Genomic DNA, 20,869 nt, shown 5'->3' with positions numbered 1-20,869 from the left:
AAGTCTATAACCTAGGAGAGAAATGATGAGAGTCTGATCTAAGGCCTTAGTGCTGGGGGGCAAAGACCAAAGAACAGGCTGGCACACGCGGGAAGCGGAATGGCATAGGGCTTGGTGAAAGATTGGTTAAGAGAAGAGAAAAATCCTCAGTTATCCTCAGGTTTATGGTTTGGACAACACCAAGAATAGCTGAATTTTTCCAAATAAGAATCTTATATTTTTAACGTGCTTAACACTTACCTCATAGGAGTTAAGATAAACCATATCTAAGTGTAAGCTGTAAATGTTCTTTAGAAAAATAAAAGCTTCCCCCAGTGTTACAATCTCAGAGACTACATGTTAAATGTTAAATGTCGAATGTTAAACAATTAACATTTAAAAAGAAATGTAAGAGTTCCCCAATGTTCATTGCAGGACTATATACAATAGCCAAGACATGGAAACAACCTAAATGCCTATCAACAGAGGAGTGGATAAAGAAGATGTGGTACACACAGGAGTTCCCATTGTGGCTCAGTGGTTAATGAACCTGAGTAGTAACCATGAGGTTGTGGGTTTGATCCCTGGCCTCACTGAGAGGGTTAAGGTTCAGGCGTTGCCATGAGCTATGGTGTAAGTCGCAGATGAAGCTCGGATATGGCCAGCAGCTGTAGCTCCAATTAGACCCCCTAGCCTGGGAAACTCCATATGCCATGGGTGCATCCCTAAAAAGACAAAAAATAAAAATACACTAAAACGAAAAAAGATGTGGTACATATATGCAATGGAGTATTACTCAGCCATTAAAAGGAAAGAAATAATGGCATTTGCAGCATCATGGATGGACCTAGAAATTATCATGCTAAGTGAAGTTAGTCAGACAGTGAGACACCAATGTCATATGCTATCACTTACATGTGGAATCTAAAAAAAGGACACAGTGAACTTCTTTGCAGAACAGATACCGACTCACAGACTTTAAAAAACGTATGTTTTCCAAAGGAGACTGGTTGGGGGTGGGAGGATGGGCTGGGGGTTTGGGATGGAAATGCTATAAAACTGGGTTGTGATGATCATTGTACAACTACAAATGTAATAAAATTCATTGAGTTTAAAAAAAAAAGAAAAGGAGTTCCTGTTGTGGCACAGTGGAAACGAATCCAATTAGGAACCATGAGGTTGAGGGTTTGATCCTTGGCCTCACTCAGTGGGTTAGGGAACTGGCATTGCCATGAGCTGTGGTGTAGGTTCCTAGCCTGGGAACTTCCATATGGCACAGGTGCAGCCCTAAAAAGACAAAAGACCAAAAAAAAAAAAAAAAAAAAAAAAGAAAGAAAGAAAGAATGAAAGAAAAGAAATGTAGGAGTTCCTGTCATAGTGCAGCGGCAATGAATCTGACTAGGATCCATGAGGACACAGGTTTGATCCCTGGCCTCACTCAGTGGGTTAAGGATCCGGCGTTGCTGTGAGCTGTGGTGTAGGTTGCAGATGCAGCTCAGATCTGGCATTGCTGTGGCTGTGGCATAGGCCAGCAGGTACAGCTCCAATTCGACCCCAATCTACGAATCTCCATATGCCATGGGTGTGGCCCTAAACAGCAAAAATAAAATAAAACAAAAAGAAATGTAGGCATTCCCTTGTGGTGCAGTGGGTTAAGGATCTGGTATTGTCAATGGAGTGGTGGGGCTGCTGCTGCAGCCCAGGGTTTGATCCCTGGCCTGGGAACTTCCACATGCTGTGGGTGTGACCAAAAAAATTAAATCAAAACATTAAAAAATAAAGAGAGGCGTTCCCATTGTGGCACAGTGGAAATGAATCCGACTAGTATCCAGGAAGATGCAGGTATGATTCCTGGCCTCAGTCAGTGGGTCGGGGATCCAGCATCTTTGAGCTGTGGTTCAGGCCAGCAGCTGTAGTTACGATTCCACCCCTAGCCTGGGAACTTCCACATGCCAGGGCTGTGGCCCTAAAAAGCAAAATAAATTAATAGTAAACAAATATTTTCACTTTTAATTAAACATTAAAAAAGATACCAAACCTTTAGAGGGATCAACTTTTTAATAAAGATTCTTTGGAGAAATATTAAAAGGAAGGACGGAAAAATTATCAGTAAACAAAAATTCAAGTTTAAAATTATGGATGGATGAAACACTATAGAAGAAAATTTTATCACAAAATATTGAAATATTTTAAAATAAAGTTATTTTACTATTATAAATACTTTCATTTGTATATATTCACTTTGAATTTCAAAGTGAATTTCACAAGGTAATTTCTGTTTCATCAGCAAAACACCTGTTTACTGTTTAACAAACAATATTAAAGGATAGATGAAAATATTTACTAAATGTATTTTTCTCAAATAAATGCAAATCACTTTATTTCTGAAAACATTTAATTCTATTTAAACTCATTAGAATATTTATATTTAAATACACTAGTGTAATCTATATGTATTAAGCAAGTAGGAGCTTCTCAAAATGAAGAAAATACTCTGATTTGGCTTTAAAAATAATGAAGACGATTTAAAATGTAAAACTGAGCTTAAAAAAACATAGCCCAAACCACCTGCTTTTTAAAGTCACATCAGCCATTTACTTCTAAAAAACACTTATCAAAGCTATTTCTTTAAACCCAACATTCACTAATTCAACAGATGGGTTTTTAAAATGAGGAATGTAATTTTACTTTCAAGTCACTGATTATACACTCAACTGGTGGCTTAAAAAAAATAATTTTAGAATACATGAAGATCTGAATTAAAATATTCCCAACATTTTTCCAGGACTGGCTTGTTTTTAAAGATGATCTTTAAGCACAGATAGTATACAGAAATAATTGTTTGCAACTCTAAATAAAACCTATGAGGTCAACTCCTAAGGTAACATCACTGCTTTTTCCTTCTCTTATATGAATCATTACTGTGAACTCGGACTCGCTGGTACACAGAGGAGGCTATTTTCATGCTGTCTTTCTTTGTAAATGTCTTCTCCGTTGCTCCAGGTTTCCAAAGTAACAACTGTGCATCTTCTCCTCCAGTCAGCAAAGAATCATCCTGCATATTCCAGCAGAAAGATCGGACTGTAGCAGCATGCCCTCCCTGCAGACTGGTAACATGGACCAATCCCGATGCAGTACAGCTCATTATATGAATAATTCCTTGGTTTGTTCCTCCAACAACAAACAATCTGTCTGTCTTTTCATGATACAGGCCACCAATCAAATAGTCCAAAACACCTTCTTTCACATTAATGACTTGTCTGACATCCTGGATGTTCAAACGTGTAATTGGTTCATCGGTATCCAGATGATTAAGGTCCCACCAACAAAATCCTTCATCATGTGTCATGCAGTAAATCTGTTTATAATCTTTCCCAGACCAACCAATAGAGCTCACTGATGAAACGGAATTACAGGTTGTAACGAGTGCATCTTCTTCATTATCAGCACTGATGTCAAATACGTTTACCAAGCCATCAGTTGAACCTGAGACAACCATGTTAGGGTCTCTGGGATGGAAACATACTTGAGTGATATCATCACTGTGTGTCTCTGAATATGCACCTAATGGGTCTTTAGGAGCAGACAAGCCTTGAGAATTAATTCTTGCATCCCAAAATACCAACAATGCATCATCATCAACCTTTTCTGTACCAGCACAAATGATATGATCATTACAGCTGATATCAAAACTGATAAAAATATTGGAAGGGTAACCCTTGAACAGCTGGACAGGTTTATTACTGGCTAATCGAGCATCCCAACATTTTACAGTGCCATCAGCACAGGATGAATACACGCTGTCATGGGAACTGGCAAACTTGACTCCATTAAGTCCAGGATACCCTCTAAATTCTCGTAGTATGTTTAACCTTTCTTTATCATATATTCGGATTGATCCACTAGAACATAAAACAGCAACCAAGCTTCCTTTTTCTGCTGATATGGTCTTTGATGTGTCTATGCCAAGCAGATAAGTAGGTTCTTTAGTTTCTGAGGAACGTTTAACAATGTTCAAATTAGCAAATTGTTCCTCCATCTTCTCCATATCAGGAGTGTATCCAAGGGTGGTAAAAATCTGTAATAAAGCAAACATTAAAATTAAACCCAAAGCATCTCTACATTGTAATTAAATCAAGAACATTTCCCTGTGAGGGCTGGCATAAAACAAAAGAAATAAATTCTAATATTTCAATCATGATGTAATGAAAACTCAGCTGCCTCCTAATTCAACCACTTTCTGAATACTGAATCTACCATATATGGTTATGACAGTAAGAGAATTTAAAAAACATGAACATACACTGCTCAGTGATTCCTTTCGGCTCAAACCCAATCACTAGTCCTACTCATAGTCTTCAGCATGAGCTAGGATCTACACTTTGGAATCATCTCTTCCTGGCCCCAGCTGTCTTATACACCTATAGAATACAAACACAGATGTGTGGGCAGAAAAATGGTCCCTCAAAGATGTTCATGCCTTAATCCCAGGAACCTATGAATGTATTAGGTTACATGGCCAAGAGGAATTGAGACTGTAGATGGAATTAAGGCTGCTAATCAGTTAACCTCAAAATAAGGAAATCAGGAGTTCCCATTGTGGTACAGCAGAATGAACCCAATTGGTATCCATGAAGATGCAGGTTTGATCTCTGGCCTCACTCCATGGGTCAGGGATCCCGAGTTGCCATGAGCTGTGGTGTAGGTCACAGATGCAGCTAGGATCTGGAGTTGCTGCAGCTGTGGTGTAGGCCGGCAGCTGTAGCTCCGCTTTGACCCCTAGACTGGGAACTTCCATATGCCACGAACATGGCCCTAAAAAGCAAAATAAACAAATAAACAAATAAAATAAGGAAATTGGTCTGGATTATCTGTGTGGGCCCAGAGTCATCACCAGTGTCTTTAAAAATAGAAGGAGGCCCAGATATGACAGTCAGAGGGATATTACTGTGGAAGAAAGGTTCTGGACATACTGCTGTTTGTTTGGGGCAAAAAGCCTTTTAGAAAGCAGAAAAGGCAGGAAAAAGGCCTCCTTTAGAGCCTCCACATGGAAGTACAGCCCTGCTAACATCTTGATTTTAGTCCATTGAGACCCATTTTGGACTTCTGACATATAATAAGTTTGTGTTGTTTCCAGCCACAGAGTTTGCAGTAAATTGTTGTAGTAACAATAGAAAACTAACAGAGGTTCCCAGTAGGCATTCTGGAGATGTGCTTCTCAGGCAGCAGCAGCGTGTAAGCTGTGGAGCTGGAATGTGCACCTCAGCACCTTGGCTTCAGGGACTTGTGCCTTTACCACCACACCAGGTTGCCTCTCATGGAAGGGGATATACATTTTTTGAAGAGTTCAGGCCAGTTGTCTCGTAAAATGTCTCATATTCCAGGTTTTTCTAGTTGTTTCATGATTAAATTCCAGTTTAGCATTGTTATCAGGGATATATTTCAGGTGATCCTGGGTACTTCTTACAGTATTACATTAAGAAGTCTCATAACAGCAAGTTTGATCATTTTTTTGTTTGTTTTTTGTCTTTTTAGGGCCATATATACCCACGGCATATGGAGGTTCCCAGGCTAGGGGTTGACTCAGAGCTGCAACTCCCGACCTCTGCCACAGACACATCAACGTGGGATCTGAGCTGCATCTGCAACCTACACCACCGCTCACAGCAACACTGGATCCTTAACCCAGTGAGCGAGGCAGGGATCGAAGCTGTGTCCTCATGGATGCTAGTCAGATTCATTTCTGCTGAGCTACGATGGGAATTCTTGATCACTTAAGTTCTTGTTAAGGTTCAAACTGTCCCCAACTAGACCACTGAGAGACCCTTCAGGCCAGCTTCTGTGTGCATGTGATATATCATTATTACCATTAGTGTGAAAGCCCTGCACGGAACAACTCTGTATAGGAGTAAGATACATCTGAAAATGGTGAGCTTCCTTCAAGTATCCAGAGGCCAAATGGCCATTTACCCGCACAGCATAACTGTGGGTTTACAACCAGGTAAGCAAAAAAGGCCTCTTCCCTTAAATGTGCATGCTTGCTTCTGTCCCAGGACTAGAGCACAGGTTTCTTTGCCTGGGATACTTTCTCCACCTTTTCTGGGTAACTCCTCCCTGATAGTCAGATCTCAATATGTTACCTCCCCAGAGAGACCGTCTCTGATCAACCAACCTTAGGTAACCTATCACCCCCTATCATATTGCCTGTTTTACTAATGAAAAAATTAAAAATGCTTAATTATGAAATACTTCATATGTACAAAGAAGTAGAGAAAAAAGAAAACAGACATTCAAACACATTACCCATATTTAACAGATAGGAACATTTTATCATATTTGCTTCAGTTTTTCATTTAAAGAAATCCTATGATTAAGAAATCACATTTATATGTATATAACCATGTGTATATGTATTTAATGGCATCACATTATCTTTGCTGCAATTTGCTCTTTCACTCAATATTTTTGAAAAACCCCATTTTACTATGGAACTTATTACCTGACTTTCTTGCTTCTTTTGTTATCAATAAATGGTTGCTGAATAAAGAATGAATAATTGATTCACCTTTCATGCATTAAGAGCTGAAGAATTCTAGGAGAAACAGAGGAAACCTAAAATGATACTGCCTGTGACAGTGTGTTTGCAGGGGGAGCCTTGTTTATGGGAATTAGTAAATAATGGCATTCCTTAACAGTACTTTAAATAAAGCACAAAAAGGAAATACAGAGAAAGTGCTTATATTTGTAAGAAAATATTCAACACAAATTTACCACAAGCTATTCAAATATATCCTAAAATATGTGTCACTTAAGGGTATGCTGCCTACACTTCAAGGAAGAAATCCTTTTAAATTCCAGATCAAAACAACTGCCCATTGCTGAAATAGTCAAAGTTTTTTGTGTGTATTTTGTTTATTCATTTGTTTGGCTTTTTAGGGCCATGCCTACAGCGTATGGAAGTTCCCAACCTAGGGGTTGAATCGGAGCTACAGCTGCCGGCCTATATCACAGCTACAGCCATCTGGGATTTGAGCAACCTCTGCGACCTACACCACAGTTCAGAACAGCACCAAATCCTTAACCCCTGATCGAGGCCAGGGAATAAACCCATGTCCTCCTGGATATTAGTCAGATTCATTACTGCTGAGCCACAATAGGAACTCCCAAGTTGAATGTGGTTTTTAAGCTCAAGTCATCATTTATAGGACTATGACCATGCATTGCTACCTCAAGCACACAGTACTACTGTACTTCCTGGCATCATGCTGCCTGCAGAATCTGTTTCATGTGGAACAGTCCCTGGCAAGGCTTTAATCCAAAGGATTCTGGGACTAGTGAGGCAGGCAGAGTGGTCCAGATAGAACACAGAAAACTAACACTTTAAGACAATAGCAATGGTAACAACTGTCATGGCTGTCCATGTGACACACAGTTTAAATGCAATGTATTACTTCAAAAAAAGAAAGACATATTAGAGGGTAGGTAGGTCCCACAACACTCTCAAGCTATAGAGTTTATATTCATTCATCCACAGATACAAACAGTAGAATGGTTTAATTTCTTAGAGAAAACAGGAAAACCTCTAGCTTGTGCTTTAACACATTAATATGCAAGTGAGTCAGATGTGAAATAGAACTTCCAAGGCAACATAGTTAATCCTTAATGTTAACATACTAATGAATCATTCTAAAATGATGAATACACTCTCTATGTGTGCCCTTAGCTGAGTTTTCCTTGCAATGATCCACTTTCCAGTCCTCAAGATTAGCCAGAGGCTCTGTTCTTACTCTACACGTGCACAGAGCAGCCTCATTCACATTCATGCTTCAAGTGCCACCCACATGGCAACACTCTCCTCTGTTTACAAGTCCGTCTTTCCAAGGGTCTACTAGCCACTTGAACACGTCCCACTACGCCCCAAAGCACAACTGACTGTGTATGCTTCCCTCTCCCCCCACCAAGCCTTCCCCTTAAAAACAAAGACAACACATGCTTCTCAGTTTTCTCAATTTCGGTCAATGGTACTGCACTGTGACAACACTCTGACCTACCCAGTTATCTATACCAGAACCTCTGGGGAATATCCAATGCTCCTGCTTAGGGCTCTCATCCACTCTATTTCCAAATCCTGCTTTTGCTCCAGCCTGCTAAGAGAAAAATAAGGTTCAATCCATTTCTGTAGATCAAAACAATACTGACAACACCATAGAGTTCAACCTAACAAAAACATATAAAGAGAACAAGTAAGAATAACCATAATTTTAATCTTTTCTCCATTTGTTTCTGTTAGGTGCATAAAAGGAAGCTTAGTTAGCATCCTAGATTTCAACAGGCCAGTGAAAAGCCAAGGACACAGACTGAGCCTTTCTTTTACTAACACACACACAGACACACACACACATGAAAAAGGGCACAAAAAGAGAGGGACAGAAAAGAACACTAAAGCAAGAGTAAGGAGGTGAAAAGAGAAACGAAGAATAGCCAAAAGAGAAGGGCAAAGGAATGGATAAAAGAAAAGGCGGATTTATCACCATGACCTCTTGAATCATATTGCAGTTCTCATTTTCTCAACACTGAGATGAAACAAGAGAGAAGAGGTCTAAATGAAGTTTAGTAGAGTCTGAAGATGTGGTGATTGGCTTCAGTAGGGAAAAATTTTTTGTCCTTGTGTTCAAGGTCATGGCAAGCAATAATAACCAATTTAAATATTGGCCTAATTGGTTCTAAAAAAAATTGCTCATGTCTCATACTGACCCACTTAATGGAGATCAGGAAATAGCAGAACCCCAGCAGTGCCCTGGCACTGAGCCACCACGGTTTTTGTGGTCCTTACTGGGGTAAAGAATTCTCACATCTAACTATAATGCAATAGCTGGAAGACTTAGAAAGACACCCCAAAACACCATAAAACAAACACCTCAGAATAAGATTTCAGGAGGTGAGAATATTACATGTCTGATGAACTGCCATCTGGAAACACTTTAGGCGGGAAATGCTGACTATCTGAAGAACTATCCTTAGATAATTAGGAATTGATTACTTAATAACAAAATCTTTAAACATAAGTATTTCTTGTGTGGCTTTTGCCTTAGTAAGATATGCTATCTTTTATTTATTTATTTATTTGTCTTTTTGCCTTTTCTAGGGCTGCCTCCCGCGGTATATGGAGGTTCCCAGGCTAGGGGTCCAATCAGAGCCACAGCAACGCCAGATCCAAGCCTTGTCTGCAACCTACACCACAGCTCACGGCAACGCCAGATCCTTAATCCACTGAGCAAGGCCAGGGACTGAACCCGCAATCTCATGGTTCCTAGTCAGATTTGTTAACCACTGCACCACAACGGGAACTCCAAGATATGTTACCTTTACCAATCAAAATATTGTACTTCCTATTAAAATAAACCAAATAAATTTTATTTCTATATATAACACACATCCTAAATATATCTAGCTGCAACTAAGTATTGCTCTTATTCCTGAAGTGGCCAAGTTTGAAGATAAAATCTGATCAAAAGCCTAGCTAGCTTAAATAATTCCATAATGGAAAAAGAAGTAGGCTTCTTTCCCATTTAAACAAGATGAAAACATACATTTTACACCTATGTAGAAACTACTGATTACAAAAGGCAGTACCAGAAGTCCTTAGCATATTACTTTGCATGAAGTCAGAAATGTGCAGTATCCTTAGAGACAGATGTATTTCCATCTTTTGGGTATGAATGCTCACCATGCTTCAAAGATCGGACAGCATAAACAACAAATACTATTACATTTTTACTATTAGAGAGTAACGCTGGAGTTCCTCCGTGGCACAACATGACAGGCAGCATCTCTGGAGCACTGAGATGCAGCTTCAATCCCTGGGCTAGAACACCAAATTAAGGATCCAGTGTTGTCACACCTGGGGCATAGGTCCCAACTGCAGCTGAGATCAAATCCCTGGCCCAGCAACTCCATATGCTATGGGGCAGTGAAAAAAAGGAAAAAAAAAGAAAAAAAAAAAAAAAAAGAGTAACACTCGTATTTGAACTATATGTTGGATAAAGGAATAGTTTTCTTTTGAGACAATCTGTCAGATTTGGGTCAGAAAAACTAATTCTCCACAGCTGAAACTTAATAAAGCCCATTGAACACAAGAAACTAGCTCTGATGACTGCAAAATGCAGAGATTCAACTAATGTCTCAAGTTTAAGAAGAAGCTTAATAGGAAAAGTCATTCAGGAATGCATTCTAAGAACTTCACAATCCACACTAATAATTCAACTACAATATGCTACCACATCTATCAAACTGGTCTAGGATGATTGAGTCTCACAGAGAAGAAAATAATTACAATTGGAGTTCAATAAATGTCAGGCTATGTGCTAAAAACTTACATCTAGTTTTTTATCCTAATCATTTACTCTATGAGGTAGGTATTATCCCCATTTTACAGAGAAAATGAAGCTCAGAGAAACTAACTTACCAATGCTCATAGGTAATAAATGGAAAGATACAGGAAGAGTTTGATTTTGAAACCTGAATTTTAACCTTAGAACCAATGAACATGTGTTCATTTCAATTTTATGCTTTTCTATGTAAGTACTAAAGTAAGTGCCAACTTTATTATTATTATTATTATTATTATTATTATTTTGTCTTTTGTCTTTCTAGGGCTGCACTCGCGGCATATGGATGTTCCCAGGCTGTTGGTCTAATCGGAGCTGTAGCCACTGGCCTACGCCAGAGCCACAGCAACACCAGATCTGAGAGCTGCATCTGCGACCTACACCACAGCTCACGGCAATGCCGGGTCCTTAACCCACTGAGTGAGGCCAGGAACCGAACTCGCAACCCCATGGTTCCTAGTCGGATTCATTGCCACTGCACCATGATGGGAACTCCAAGTGTCAACTTTAATTAAGGAATATGCCTAAGACTTTGAGAGAAAGAATTACATGTTAATTCTACTATAGGCAGAGGAGAAAGAAAGGGAGCAGGATAACTTAAAAAACACACATCAGAGTTCCCGTTGTGGCTCAATGGGTTAAGAACCCGACTAGTATCCATGAGTATCACGGTTCAATCAAAAAAAGCAAAGAAAGAACCCGATTAGTGGGAGATCCCATTGTGGTGCAGCAGAACTGAATCTGACAGTATCCATGAGGATGCAGGTTTGATCCCTGGCCTTGCTTAGTGGGCTAAGGATCTGGCATTGCCATGACCTGTGGTTGTAGGTTGCAGACGTGGCTTGGATCTGGCACTGGCTTTGGTGTAGGCTGGCAGCTACAGCTCTGATTCCACCCCTTGCCTGGGAATTTTCATATGCTGCAGGTGTGGCCCTAAAACAACAACAAAAAACCCCAAAACACTCCATATCAACCTAGAAAAAGGTTACAATAAGTAACCATCACTTTTTATTTTTTGTGTGTCCCATTTTTTATTAAAGAATTTGTATGGAATAGAGAATAGTAAAGGAAACTCTCATGCAACCCATTACACCCCATAAAAAATTACATTTCTCAAGTTATTATTAGGGGCAGAGGGTTAAGTTATAAATCATACTCTATTTGAAGGGCAATTAAGAAACTCTAGTGGGGAGTTCCCATTGTGGAGCAGCAGAAACAAATCCAACTAGGAACCATGAGGTGGCTGGTTCGATCCCTGGCCTTGCTCAGTTGGTTAAGGATCTGGCGTTGCAGTGAGTTGTGGTGTAGGTCACAGACGTGGCTCGGATCCTTCGATGCTGTGGCTGTGGTGTAGGCCAGCAGTTGTGGCTCCAATTTGACCCCTAGCCTGGGAACCTCCATATGCCATGGGTATGGCCCTAAAAAGCAAAAGCAAAAGCAAAACCAAAAAAAGAAAGAAAGAAAGAAAGAAAGAAAGGGAGGTGGAAAGAAAGAAGGAAAGAAAGAAGGAAGGAAGGAAGGAAGGAAGGAAGGAAGGAAAGAAAGAAAGAAAGAAAGAAAGAAAGAAAGAAAGAAAGGGAGGTGGAAAGAAAGAAGGAAAGAAAGAAGGAAGGAAGGAAGGAAGGAAGGAAGGAAAGAAAGAAAGAAAGAAAGAAAGAAAGAAAGAAAGAAAGAAAGAAAGAAAGAAAGAGGCGGAAAGAAAGAAGGAAGGAAGGAAAGAAAGAAAGAAAGAAAGAAAGAAACAAACAAACAAACAAAACCTAGTGGACGCCTAGTACAATGGAAGCCCTCCCACTCATCCTCTCATCCTCCACTTCTCCTACACATGGCATCACCATGGTTTCAGGGCATGACCCAGCTCCAGGCATTGATCCTAATTAACCCAAGGATAGTAACGCCATCCCTTTAACCAGTAACATGGTTCAGAAACCTGACATTTTTGTCAATCCATGCAAATATTCTCCTTCCAACTACTATCTGTTCACATGTGGAACACTTTAAAGTGTACCCATTCCAACTGGCAGGACGTACTTTTATTCCATGTATGAGAGTCAACATTTTCTGACTGTTCAAGTGAATTTGCAGTAAAGGTTTTGTTAAGGCAGCCAGAACTACCCTAATTAGTGATAATCAAATGAAGTCTTGAGCGTTCTTATCAAGTACTGACTTTATAGTTTTATTTTTGTTTTTGCTTTTTAGGGCCACATCTGCGGCATATGTTAAGTTCCCAGACTAGGGGTTGAATTGGAGCTACAGTTGCTGGCCTGCACCACAGCCACAGCAACACGGGATCTGAGCCTGATCTGCAACCTGTACCACAGCTCAGGGCAATGGTGGATACTTAACCCACTGCCCACTGAGTGAGGCCAGGGATCGAACCTGCATCTTCATAGATCCTAGTCGGGTTTGTTACCACTGAGCCACAATGGGAAGTCCCCTACAAAGAAATATTTAGAGAACATACTTTTAAAAGTCAAATCTCATTCATATTAAAGAGAGGGACTTTAATCTTTTGTTCCTGTTAGAACATTCTATTCTCTCCCTTTTCTTGCCTCTTTACATGTTTTTTTGCCCTTTCCTTTCAAAAGTAAAAGGGAAAAATAGGATACACAAAAGAACTGTCAGAAGACTATAAAAATCTAAGCTCTGTAATAATGGTAGGATCCTTGATTCTAAAGACATCAACAAAATAAGAAAAAACACTGAAATGATACAATGTTTTAAAAGTTAATATAAAACATTAAGTTTCTGTGTTTGTTTTTGCTTTTTAGGGCCACATTTGTGGCATATGGAGGTTCCCAGGCTAGGGGTTGAGTCGGAACTGCAGCTGCCTGGCCTATACCACAGCCACAGAAACATAGGATCAAAGCCATGTCTGCGACCTGCACCACAGCTCATGGCAATGCCGGCTCCTTAACCCACTGAGCAAGGCCAGGGATCAAACCCGAAACCTCATGGTTCCTAGTCGGATTTGTTTCTGCTGCACCAGGATGGGAACTCCACTGTGTATTTTTTTTTTTTTTTCTTTTTGCCATTTCTTGGGCAGCTCCTGTGGCATATGGAAGTTCCCAGGCTAGGGGTCTAATCAGAGCTGTAGCCACCGGCCTACGCCAGAGCGACAGCAATGCAGGATCCGAGCTTCATCTGTGACCTACACCACAGCTCACAGCAGTGCTGGATCCTTGACCCACTGAGTAAGGCCAGGGATCGAACCCACAACCTCACGGTTCCTAGTCAGATTTGTTAACCACTGAGGCACCATGGGAACTCCTCCTCTGTGTATTTTTAAAATGTATCTATACGTATCTTTTTTCCCCTTCTTTTCACTGCATCACCTGCTGCATATGGAAGTTCCCAGCCAGAGGTTGAATCAGAACTGCAACTGTAGTCCTACGCCATACCCACAGCCACACTGGGTTGGACCCACATCTGCAACCTACCCTGCAGCTTGAAGCAATGGATCCTTAATCCACTGAGCAGGGACAGGGATCAAATCCACATCCTCACAGAGACAATGTCAGGTCCTTAACCAGTTGAGCCACAACGGGAACTCCTGTAAAGTAGTTCCAGGAATTCCCGTCATGGCTCAGTGGTTAACGAATTTGACTAGGAACCATGAGGTTCCAGGTTCGACCCCTGGCCTTACTCAGTGGGTTAAGGATCCGGTGTTGTGAGCTGTGGTGTAGGTCGCAGACACTGCGTGGATCCTGTGTTCCTGTGGCTCTGGCATAAGCAGGTGGCTACAGCTCAGATTCGACCCCTAGCCTGGGAATCTCCATATGCCATGGGAGCGGCCCTAGAAAAGGCAAAAAGACAACAGATAAATAAATAAATAAATAAAATAGTTCCATGGTTCAAAATTCAACAGCTTCCAAAACTAATGTCTTAGAACATTTCTGTCCTCAAGACTCTTGCCTCTCCCAGGAAGCAACAAATGTTACCAGTTCCTTATGAATACTCTTAACAGGTTGTTAATTTGGAAATAATGCAGAGAAGTATTTGCATCTTATCGATAAACTGTCAGAGTAGTACAATGAAAAAAGCAGTATGTTTAAGAACCAAACATCTTAATTTCAAACCCTTGTTCTACCACAAACTAGCTAAGTAATTCTTGTACAAATTAACCTAACTTCTCTAAGCCTCAGCTTCCTCATCTTTAAAATGGGAACAGAAATGGTCATATTTGGGAGTTCCCGTCGTGGCTCAGAGGAAACAAATCTGGCTAGTACCCTGAGGACACAGGTTAGATCCCTGGCCTCACTCAGTGGGTTAAAGATCCAGTGCTGCTGTGAGCTGTGGTGTAAGTCGCAGATGTGGCCTGGGTCCCTTGCAGTTGCTGTGGCTGTGGGGTAGGCCGGCAGTTACAGCTCCAATTCAACACCTAGCCTGGGAACCTCCATATGCCATGGGTATGGCCCGAAAAAGAAAAAAAAAAAAAATGGCCATACTTGATATTGAGTGCCTTTATAGCCAAATACTATGCTACATGCTGGAGATTCAGATGAGAAACATATCTGCTATCTTCAAGAAGCTGGGAGAAAGACCAGTAAATAATTACAATATAGGGTAATGGTACAAGGGCAGAGGTAATCACAGGAACAGAGCAGACATGTGTATGGGTGCAATTCTTGGCATAAAGAAAAAAGCAACAAATATTAATTTCCTTATTAATTAATTTCCTTATTAATTTGCCTTATTTCATTTCTCATTCACATTTTAAAAACTATCACTCTACAGCTTTTTATAAAATGAAAGCAGTTACTTTTATATTAAAAGTATTTAAAAAATGAATCAATATGCAAAATTTCATGAACACAAATATCAAACCAATAACTCTCAATTCTGAATAAACCACTGTCCTATCATCATTTTATAATGAAAAATATATTTCTAAAGAGCAAATGAACTTCAATATGTTTTAGAAGATGACATAGTTTCACTTAAGTCAAACTTAAGTTCTTAGTGAATTCTTCAAGATTTTTACCTTTCAGTTAGGTACCAATCAGAAAGGCTTAAGATCTACCCCATTAAAAATACTCTTTTGGGGAGTTCTTGTCGTGGCACAGAAAAAACGAATCCAACTAGGAACCATGAGGTTGGACGTTCGATCCCTGGCTTTGCTCAATGGGTTAAGGATCTGGTATTGCTGTGAGCTGTAGTGTAGATGGCAGACACGGCTCGGATCCTGTGCTTCTGTGGCTGTGACATAGGCCAGTGGCTACAGCTCCAATTCCACCCCTTGCTTGGGAAACTCCATACACCGAGGGTGCAGCCCTAAAAAGGAAACAAAAAAACCCCACCTCTTTGGGAGTTCCCACTGTAACTCAGCAGGTTAAGAAACTAACATAGTGTCTGAGAGGATTTGTGTTCAATTCCTCGCCTTGCTTAAGTGGGTTAAGTATCCTGTGTTACTGCCAGCTGCATCATAGGTTGCAGATGCAGCTCAGATCCAGTGTTACCATGGCTGTGGTGTAGGCCGGCAGCTGCAGTTCTGATTAGACACCCAGCCTGGGAACTTCCATATGCTGCAGTGTAGCCATAAAAAGAGAAAAAAACCTCTTTGATTTCCTTGGACAAATGGACTGAATCCAGGTTTGGGACAGGGAAAACATAAGACAGGCCTAGAGCATCAAACAGTGTTCAAATGTAAAGAAGTACTTTAAAAAAAAAGACACAAGATCTCCCACTGGTCACTGTAGACTAATTTGAGCAACTACATAACATTGGATTATAACCCAAAAAATAAAAATAAACACCCATGAATCTATACTGATAAAAAATAAATGACTAAATAAGTAAACGAATGAGGAAAAGGGACGGAATTTGCTTACAGAAAAATTCCAGTTAACATAAGCAGATATGACTCTGTCCAGAAGGTGGCGCTCAAGCCCACTTCCCTTGAGCACAGGCTGGACGTATTATTACTTGCTTCCAAAGAAGAGAGTAGGGAGCTCCCTGGTGGCCTAGTGAGTCAAGGATCGTGCATTATCATTGCTGTAGCACAGGATCAGTTCCTGGTCTGGGAACTTCTGCATGCCAAAAAAAACCCCAAACAAAACAAAACAGAAAGTAGGAGAAGAATAAAAGACAGTAGCTTCAACTAGAGAAAGCCAGAAGATAGCACTTTACTCAACTAACTGATCAAGGTTAATACCAATGGAGGTAAGTCATGTTGATATCACTTGCCCCCCACGTGATGTGAGGAGAAAGTTTACTTCAGTGGCAGTCTTCTCAAAAATAATAATTCCAGGAGTTCCCGTCGTGGCGCAGTGGTTAACGAATCCGACTAGGAACCATGAGGTTGCGGGTTCGGTCCCTGCCCTTGCTCAGTGGGTTAACGATCTGGCATTGCCGTGAGCTGTGGTGTAGGTTGCAGACGCGGCTCAGATCCCGCTTTGCTGTGGCTCTGGCGTAGGCCGGAGACTACAGGTCCGATTCGACCCCTAGCCTGGGAACCTCCATATGCCGCGGGAGTGGTCCAAGAAATAGCAAAAAGACAAAAAAAAAAAAAAAATAAATAATAATAATAATAATTCCAGCCTAATCTTGAGAAAATGTCAAACCCAAATTAAGGGACAATTATAGGTACCTAGCTAGTACCTTTCAAATTTTAAAGTCAAGAAAAACAAGAAAAGTCTGAGAGACTGTCACAGATTAGAGGAGGCTAGACATGTGATGACTAAATGCAGTGTTTTTTTTTCTTTCTTTCTTTTCGGCTGACCCATGGCATATGGAGTTCCTGGGCCAGGGATCAGATCTGAGCTTCAGCTTCGACCTAAGCCACAGCTACAGAAACACCAGATCTTTTAACCCACTGTGCCAGGCTGGGGATCATACCTGTGTCCTGGTGCTGCAGAGATGCCACCAATCCCATAGTGCCACTATGGGAACTCCTAGTTAATTTTGGTTTTGACAAATGTATCATGGTTATATGAAAATCTGGGAAGCTGGGTAAAGGGTATACAGAAATATGGAAACTTTATACTACCTTTGCAACTTTCTAGAAAACTAACATTTTTCTAAAACAAAAAGTTTTTTTAAAAAAATCTCATTGATACATATCATGGATGTTTAGAGGTTCTAGATAGGGGGAAAAAAAGGTACTTACCAACCAGGCATGTTCCTATGCCAAAAAGCTCCAATGTCAAGCTCACTTCCAGACCTGAGATGGCTTGATGGGGCAGTCATGAGTACCACTCCCAACTCTTCCCTCGCCACCTCCAATCTATTTTCTTTTTTTTTTTTTTTTTGCCTTTTTAGGACCATACTCACGGCACATGGAGGTTCCTAGGCTAGGGGTCGAATCAGCTACAGCTGCCAGCCTATGCCAGAGCCACAGCAACTCAGGATCCAAGCTATGTCTGCAACCTATACCACAGCTCAAGGCAATGCCAGACCCTTAACCCACTGAGTGAAGCCAGTGATCAAAACTGTGTCCTCATGGATACTAGTTGGGTTCATTAACCATTGAGCCATCATGGGAACTCCCAAGCTATTTTCGTATGTTTCAACCCCATTGTAGAGCTCACGACAGTTCCTTCCTTGTGCTAACAGCAGCTCCTTCCCCAAGGCAGTACGAGGAAGTAACAAACAAAATCTCAGGATTTTTTGCTGTATTCTCACATTTGGAGAGAAACTGAGGCAGCTGTACGTAGGCACCTCAGATTCTCAGAGATGAACACACTCAGTACTGCAGGAGCTCAGCAAAAATGACGAGGGCGGCTTTCTCCATTTTTAAGGTGTCTGTGCTAAGCTTAGGACACAAGGAGCAGTCCACAGGAGTGGGATACACCTGGATTTGCACAGGACATTTCCTGGGACCCCGGAAGAGACAAAAGAGTGTAGGCACTCAGCATGGACCTGCCTCAGCCCTAGTAGGTGCCCAGCTTTTGCAGCAGTGAAGCGCCTTGTACACCTTATCTTCACCCATCTGCTGGCTGGATGCAGAGGACTCCAGGACCCTACAGGTTGCTTGGGCCATAAAATGAAAGGAGCCTGACTCTGCCAGTCACCACATAAAAGGCTCTCCGTTGACCAGAAAAAAACATCTGAAACACACAATTTAAGAAACTCCCAAACGTACGGACTCCAACTTCTTTCTCTTCTCTCTCTTTTTTTAAGGGCTACACTCGCAGCATATGTAAGTTCCCAGGCTGGGGTGGAATCAGAGCTGCAGCTGCCAGCCTACGCCAAAGCCAGATCCAAGCCATGTCTGCAGCCTACATCACAGCTCATGGCAATGCCAGATCTTTACCCACTGACTGAGGCCAGGTATCAAACCTGCATCTTCATGGATACTAGTTGGGTTTGTTACTGATGAGCCACAAAGGGAACTGCCTCAAGCATTTGTAATGCCAGCTTATTTGAAGGAAAACTACACAGGTATAACTGAGGTATCTGGTTATTAATATTTCAGAAAAACTAGGAAGAGTGAAAGAGAAATGTTCACTCATATACATTACCAATATGTCCTAGAGAAAACAATATCTTGGGATAAAAAGCACGTAGTCACTTAACTTCAACAGAACATTTTTTTTTCTTTTCCTCTCAGGATTGCACCTGCGGCATGTGAAAGTTTCAGGCTAGGGGTTGAATCAGAGCTATAGCTGCCAGCCTATACCACAGCCACAGCCACACTGGTGAGCTGCATCTGTGCCCTATACACAGCTCACAGCAACGCTAGATCCTTAACTCACTCAACAAGGATCAAACCCACATCTTCATGGATACCAGTTGGGTTCTTAACCCACTGAGCCACAATGGGAACTCCCAACAGAATATTTCTCAGAAAACTTTTATATCAAAAATTTAGAGGGAGTTCCCTTTGTGGCTTAGTGGTTAACGAACCCAAGTAGGATCCCTGAGATTGCAGGTTCAATCCCTGGCCTCGCTCAGTGAGTTAAAGATCTGGTGTTACCATGAGTTATGGTCTAGGCTGCAGACATGCAACTCGGATCCTGCATTGCTGTGGCTGTGGTGTAGGCTGGCAGCTGTAGCTCCGACTCAACCCCTAGCCTGGGAACTTCCATATGCCATGGGTGCAGTTCTAAAAAGCACACACACACACACACAAAAAAAAAAAATTTAGAGAAATTTGTGTGTATGTTTTAAACTATCAGGGAAATAGCTTTAAAGCGGTTTAGCAAAGAACCACTTGTTTCATTTTATTTCATTTTTTAAAATTGATGTATAATTGATTTATAATGCTAATTTGTGTCATAGAGCAAAGTGATTCAGTTATACGTATATATGCGTTGTTTTTTATATTCTTTTCCATTACGAACTTATATCAGGATACTGAATCTAGTTCACTATGCTGTACCGTAGGACCTTGTTTATCCATCCTGTATTTAACAGTTTGCACCTGCTCATCCCAAGCTCCAAGTCCATCTTCCCCACCTCCCCTTCCTCTTGGCAATCACAAGTCTAGAACCATTTGTTTTAAACTGGGCAAAAGTGCTGAATACTTAGTGGAAGGTATGCTAAATGGACATCTGCTACAATTTCAATGTAATTTTAAATATCATATTCATTAATGACTGAGACTTAATGTCTTTGTAAATTAATCCTGCTTAGTGAGTCTGAATATGCTATTCTTATTCACACAAATGTGAATACTGGTTGCAGTGACATATGGCACGTCATGCACTAAGTACACTAAAATTCTTAGGGAAAGCACAGTTCTTAAAGTGCAGGAATTTGTTAAGAAGGAAAAAGGGGAGGAATGACACACATATTCACACAGTATGAGATTATCCTGCAGGTTCCAGATATAACATTTAAATATCTTTTAAAGAGCAAAGACATTTTCCTCAATAACACCTTGAGATGTCCAGTTTTTCAAGTAAATCTTCCACCCAAAGTCACCGTTTAAAGCAAGTCCATGAATACTTCTTTCAGTAAGAACAATGAACTGCCTTTGCCTTTCCAGAACCACCAGCTGGTTAGCCAAACAGAGAAACCAAACTTCCCCAGTCACCAGATGTCTTAAATTGGAACAGTCAGTAGCAATGTGGAACAATCCAATTCTTCAATTGGTACTCTATGTTTACTACTTCTTTTTCTGAATAGATGCCTTTAAAAATTAGGCAAATGCTTTCTTTAATAACTGCCAAAAAAAAAAAAAGAAAAAAGAATCAAAGCCTATAACAGAATGCTGTTCACATTATCAGAGAACCAGCCACTTGAGTGTTAGGTACTATAGTTAAAAACTGATAAGCAATTATCAACATTAAATCTCTATCATTAATTCAGAAATGATTCTCAAATGGCTGACATGACAGACCTAAAACACACTGGATTTAGCAAAGAGCACAGAGAAAGTCTCTGCTCTCAATACAGGGCAGCAAGGAACAGACTGATACACAGACAAATAACTACTTATAAGAATGAAAATAAGGGAGTTCCTGTTGTGGCTCAGCAGTAACAAACCTGACTATTATCCATGAGGATTCGGGTTTGATCCCTGGCCTCACTCAGTGGGTTAAAGGATCTGGTGTTGC

At 40.7% G+C, this 20,869-nt stretch overlaps 1 protein-coding gene across 5 annotated transcripts in view; it reads right to left on the bottom strand.

Annotated features, from left to right (window-relative positions):
- Positions 2,019-20,869, bottom strand: part of WDR89 (WD repeat domain 89) — a 36,052-nt gene continuing 17,201 nt past the window's right edge. The window contains exons 2-4 of one of the 5 annotated variants that reach the window (XM_021074250.1): positions 16,199-16,330; positions 8,031-8,123; positions 2,019-4,057 (exon numbers count right to left, since the gene is read on the bottom strand). In XM_021074250.1, coding sequence (XP_020929909.1) covers positions 2,867-4,027 — 1,161 coding nt within the window. In that variant the 5' untranslated portion in view covers positions 4,028-4,057; positions 8,031-8,123; positions 16,199-16,330 and the 3' untranslated portion in view covers positions 2,019-2,866. Of the gene's footprint in view, positions 4,058-8,030; positions 8,127-16,198; positions 16,331-20,869 lie in introns of all 5 variants that reach the window. The other 4 variants (XM_021074241.1, XM_021074253.1, XM_021074245.1 and 1 more) reach the window with 4 other exon arrangements.

The sequence above is a fragment of the Sus scrofa genome, chromosome 1 (genome assembly GCF_000003025.6).
Source record: "Sus scrofa isolate TJ Tabasco breed Duroc chromosome 1, Sscrofa11.1, whole genome shotgun sequence".
NCBI lineage: Eukaryota > Metazoa > Chordata > Mammalia > Artiodactyla > Suidae > Sus > Sus scrofa.
This window is presented reverse-complemented; position numbering and strand designations above follow the sequence as displayed.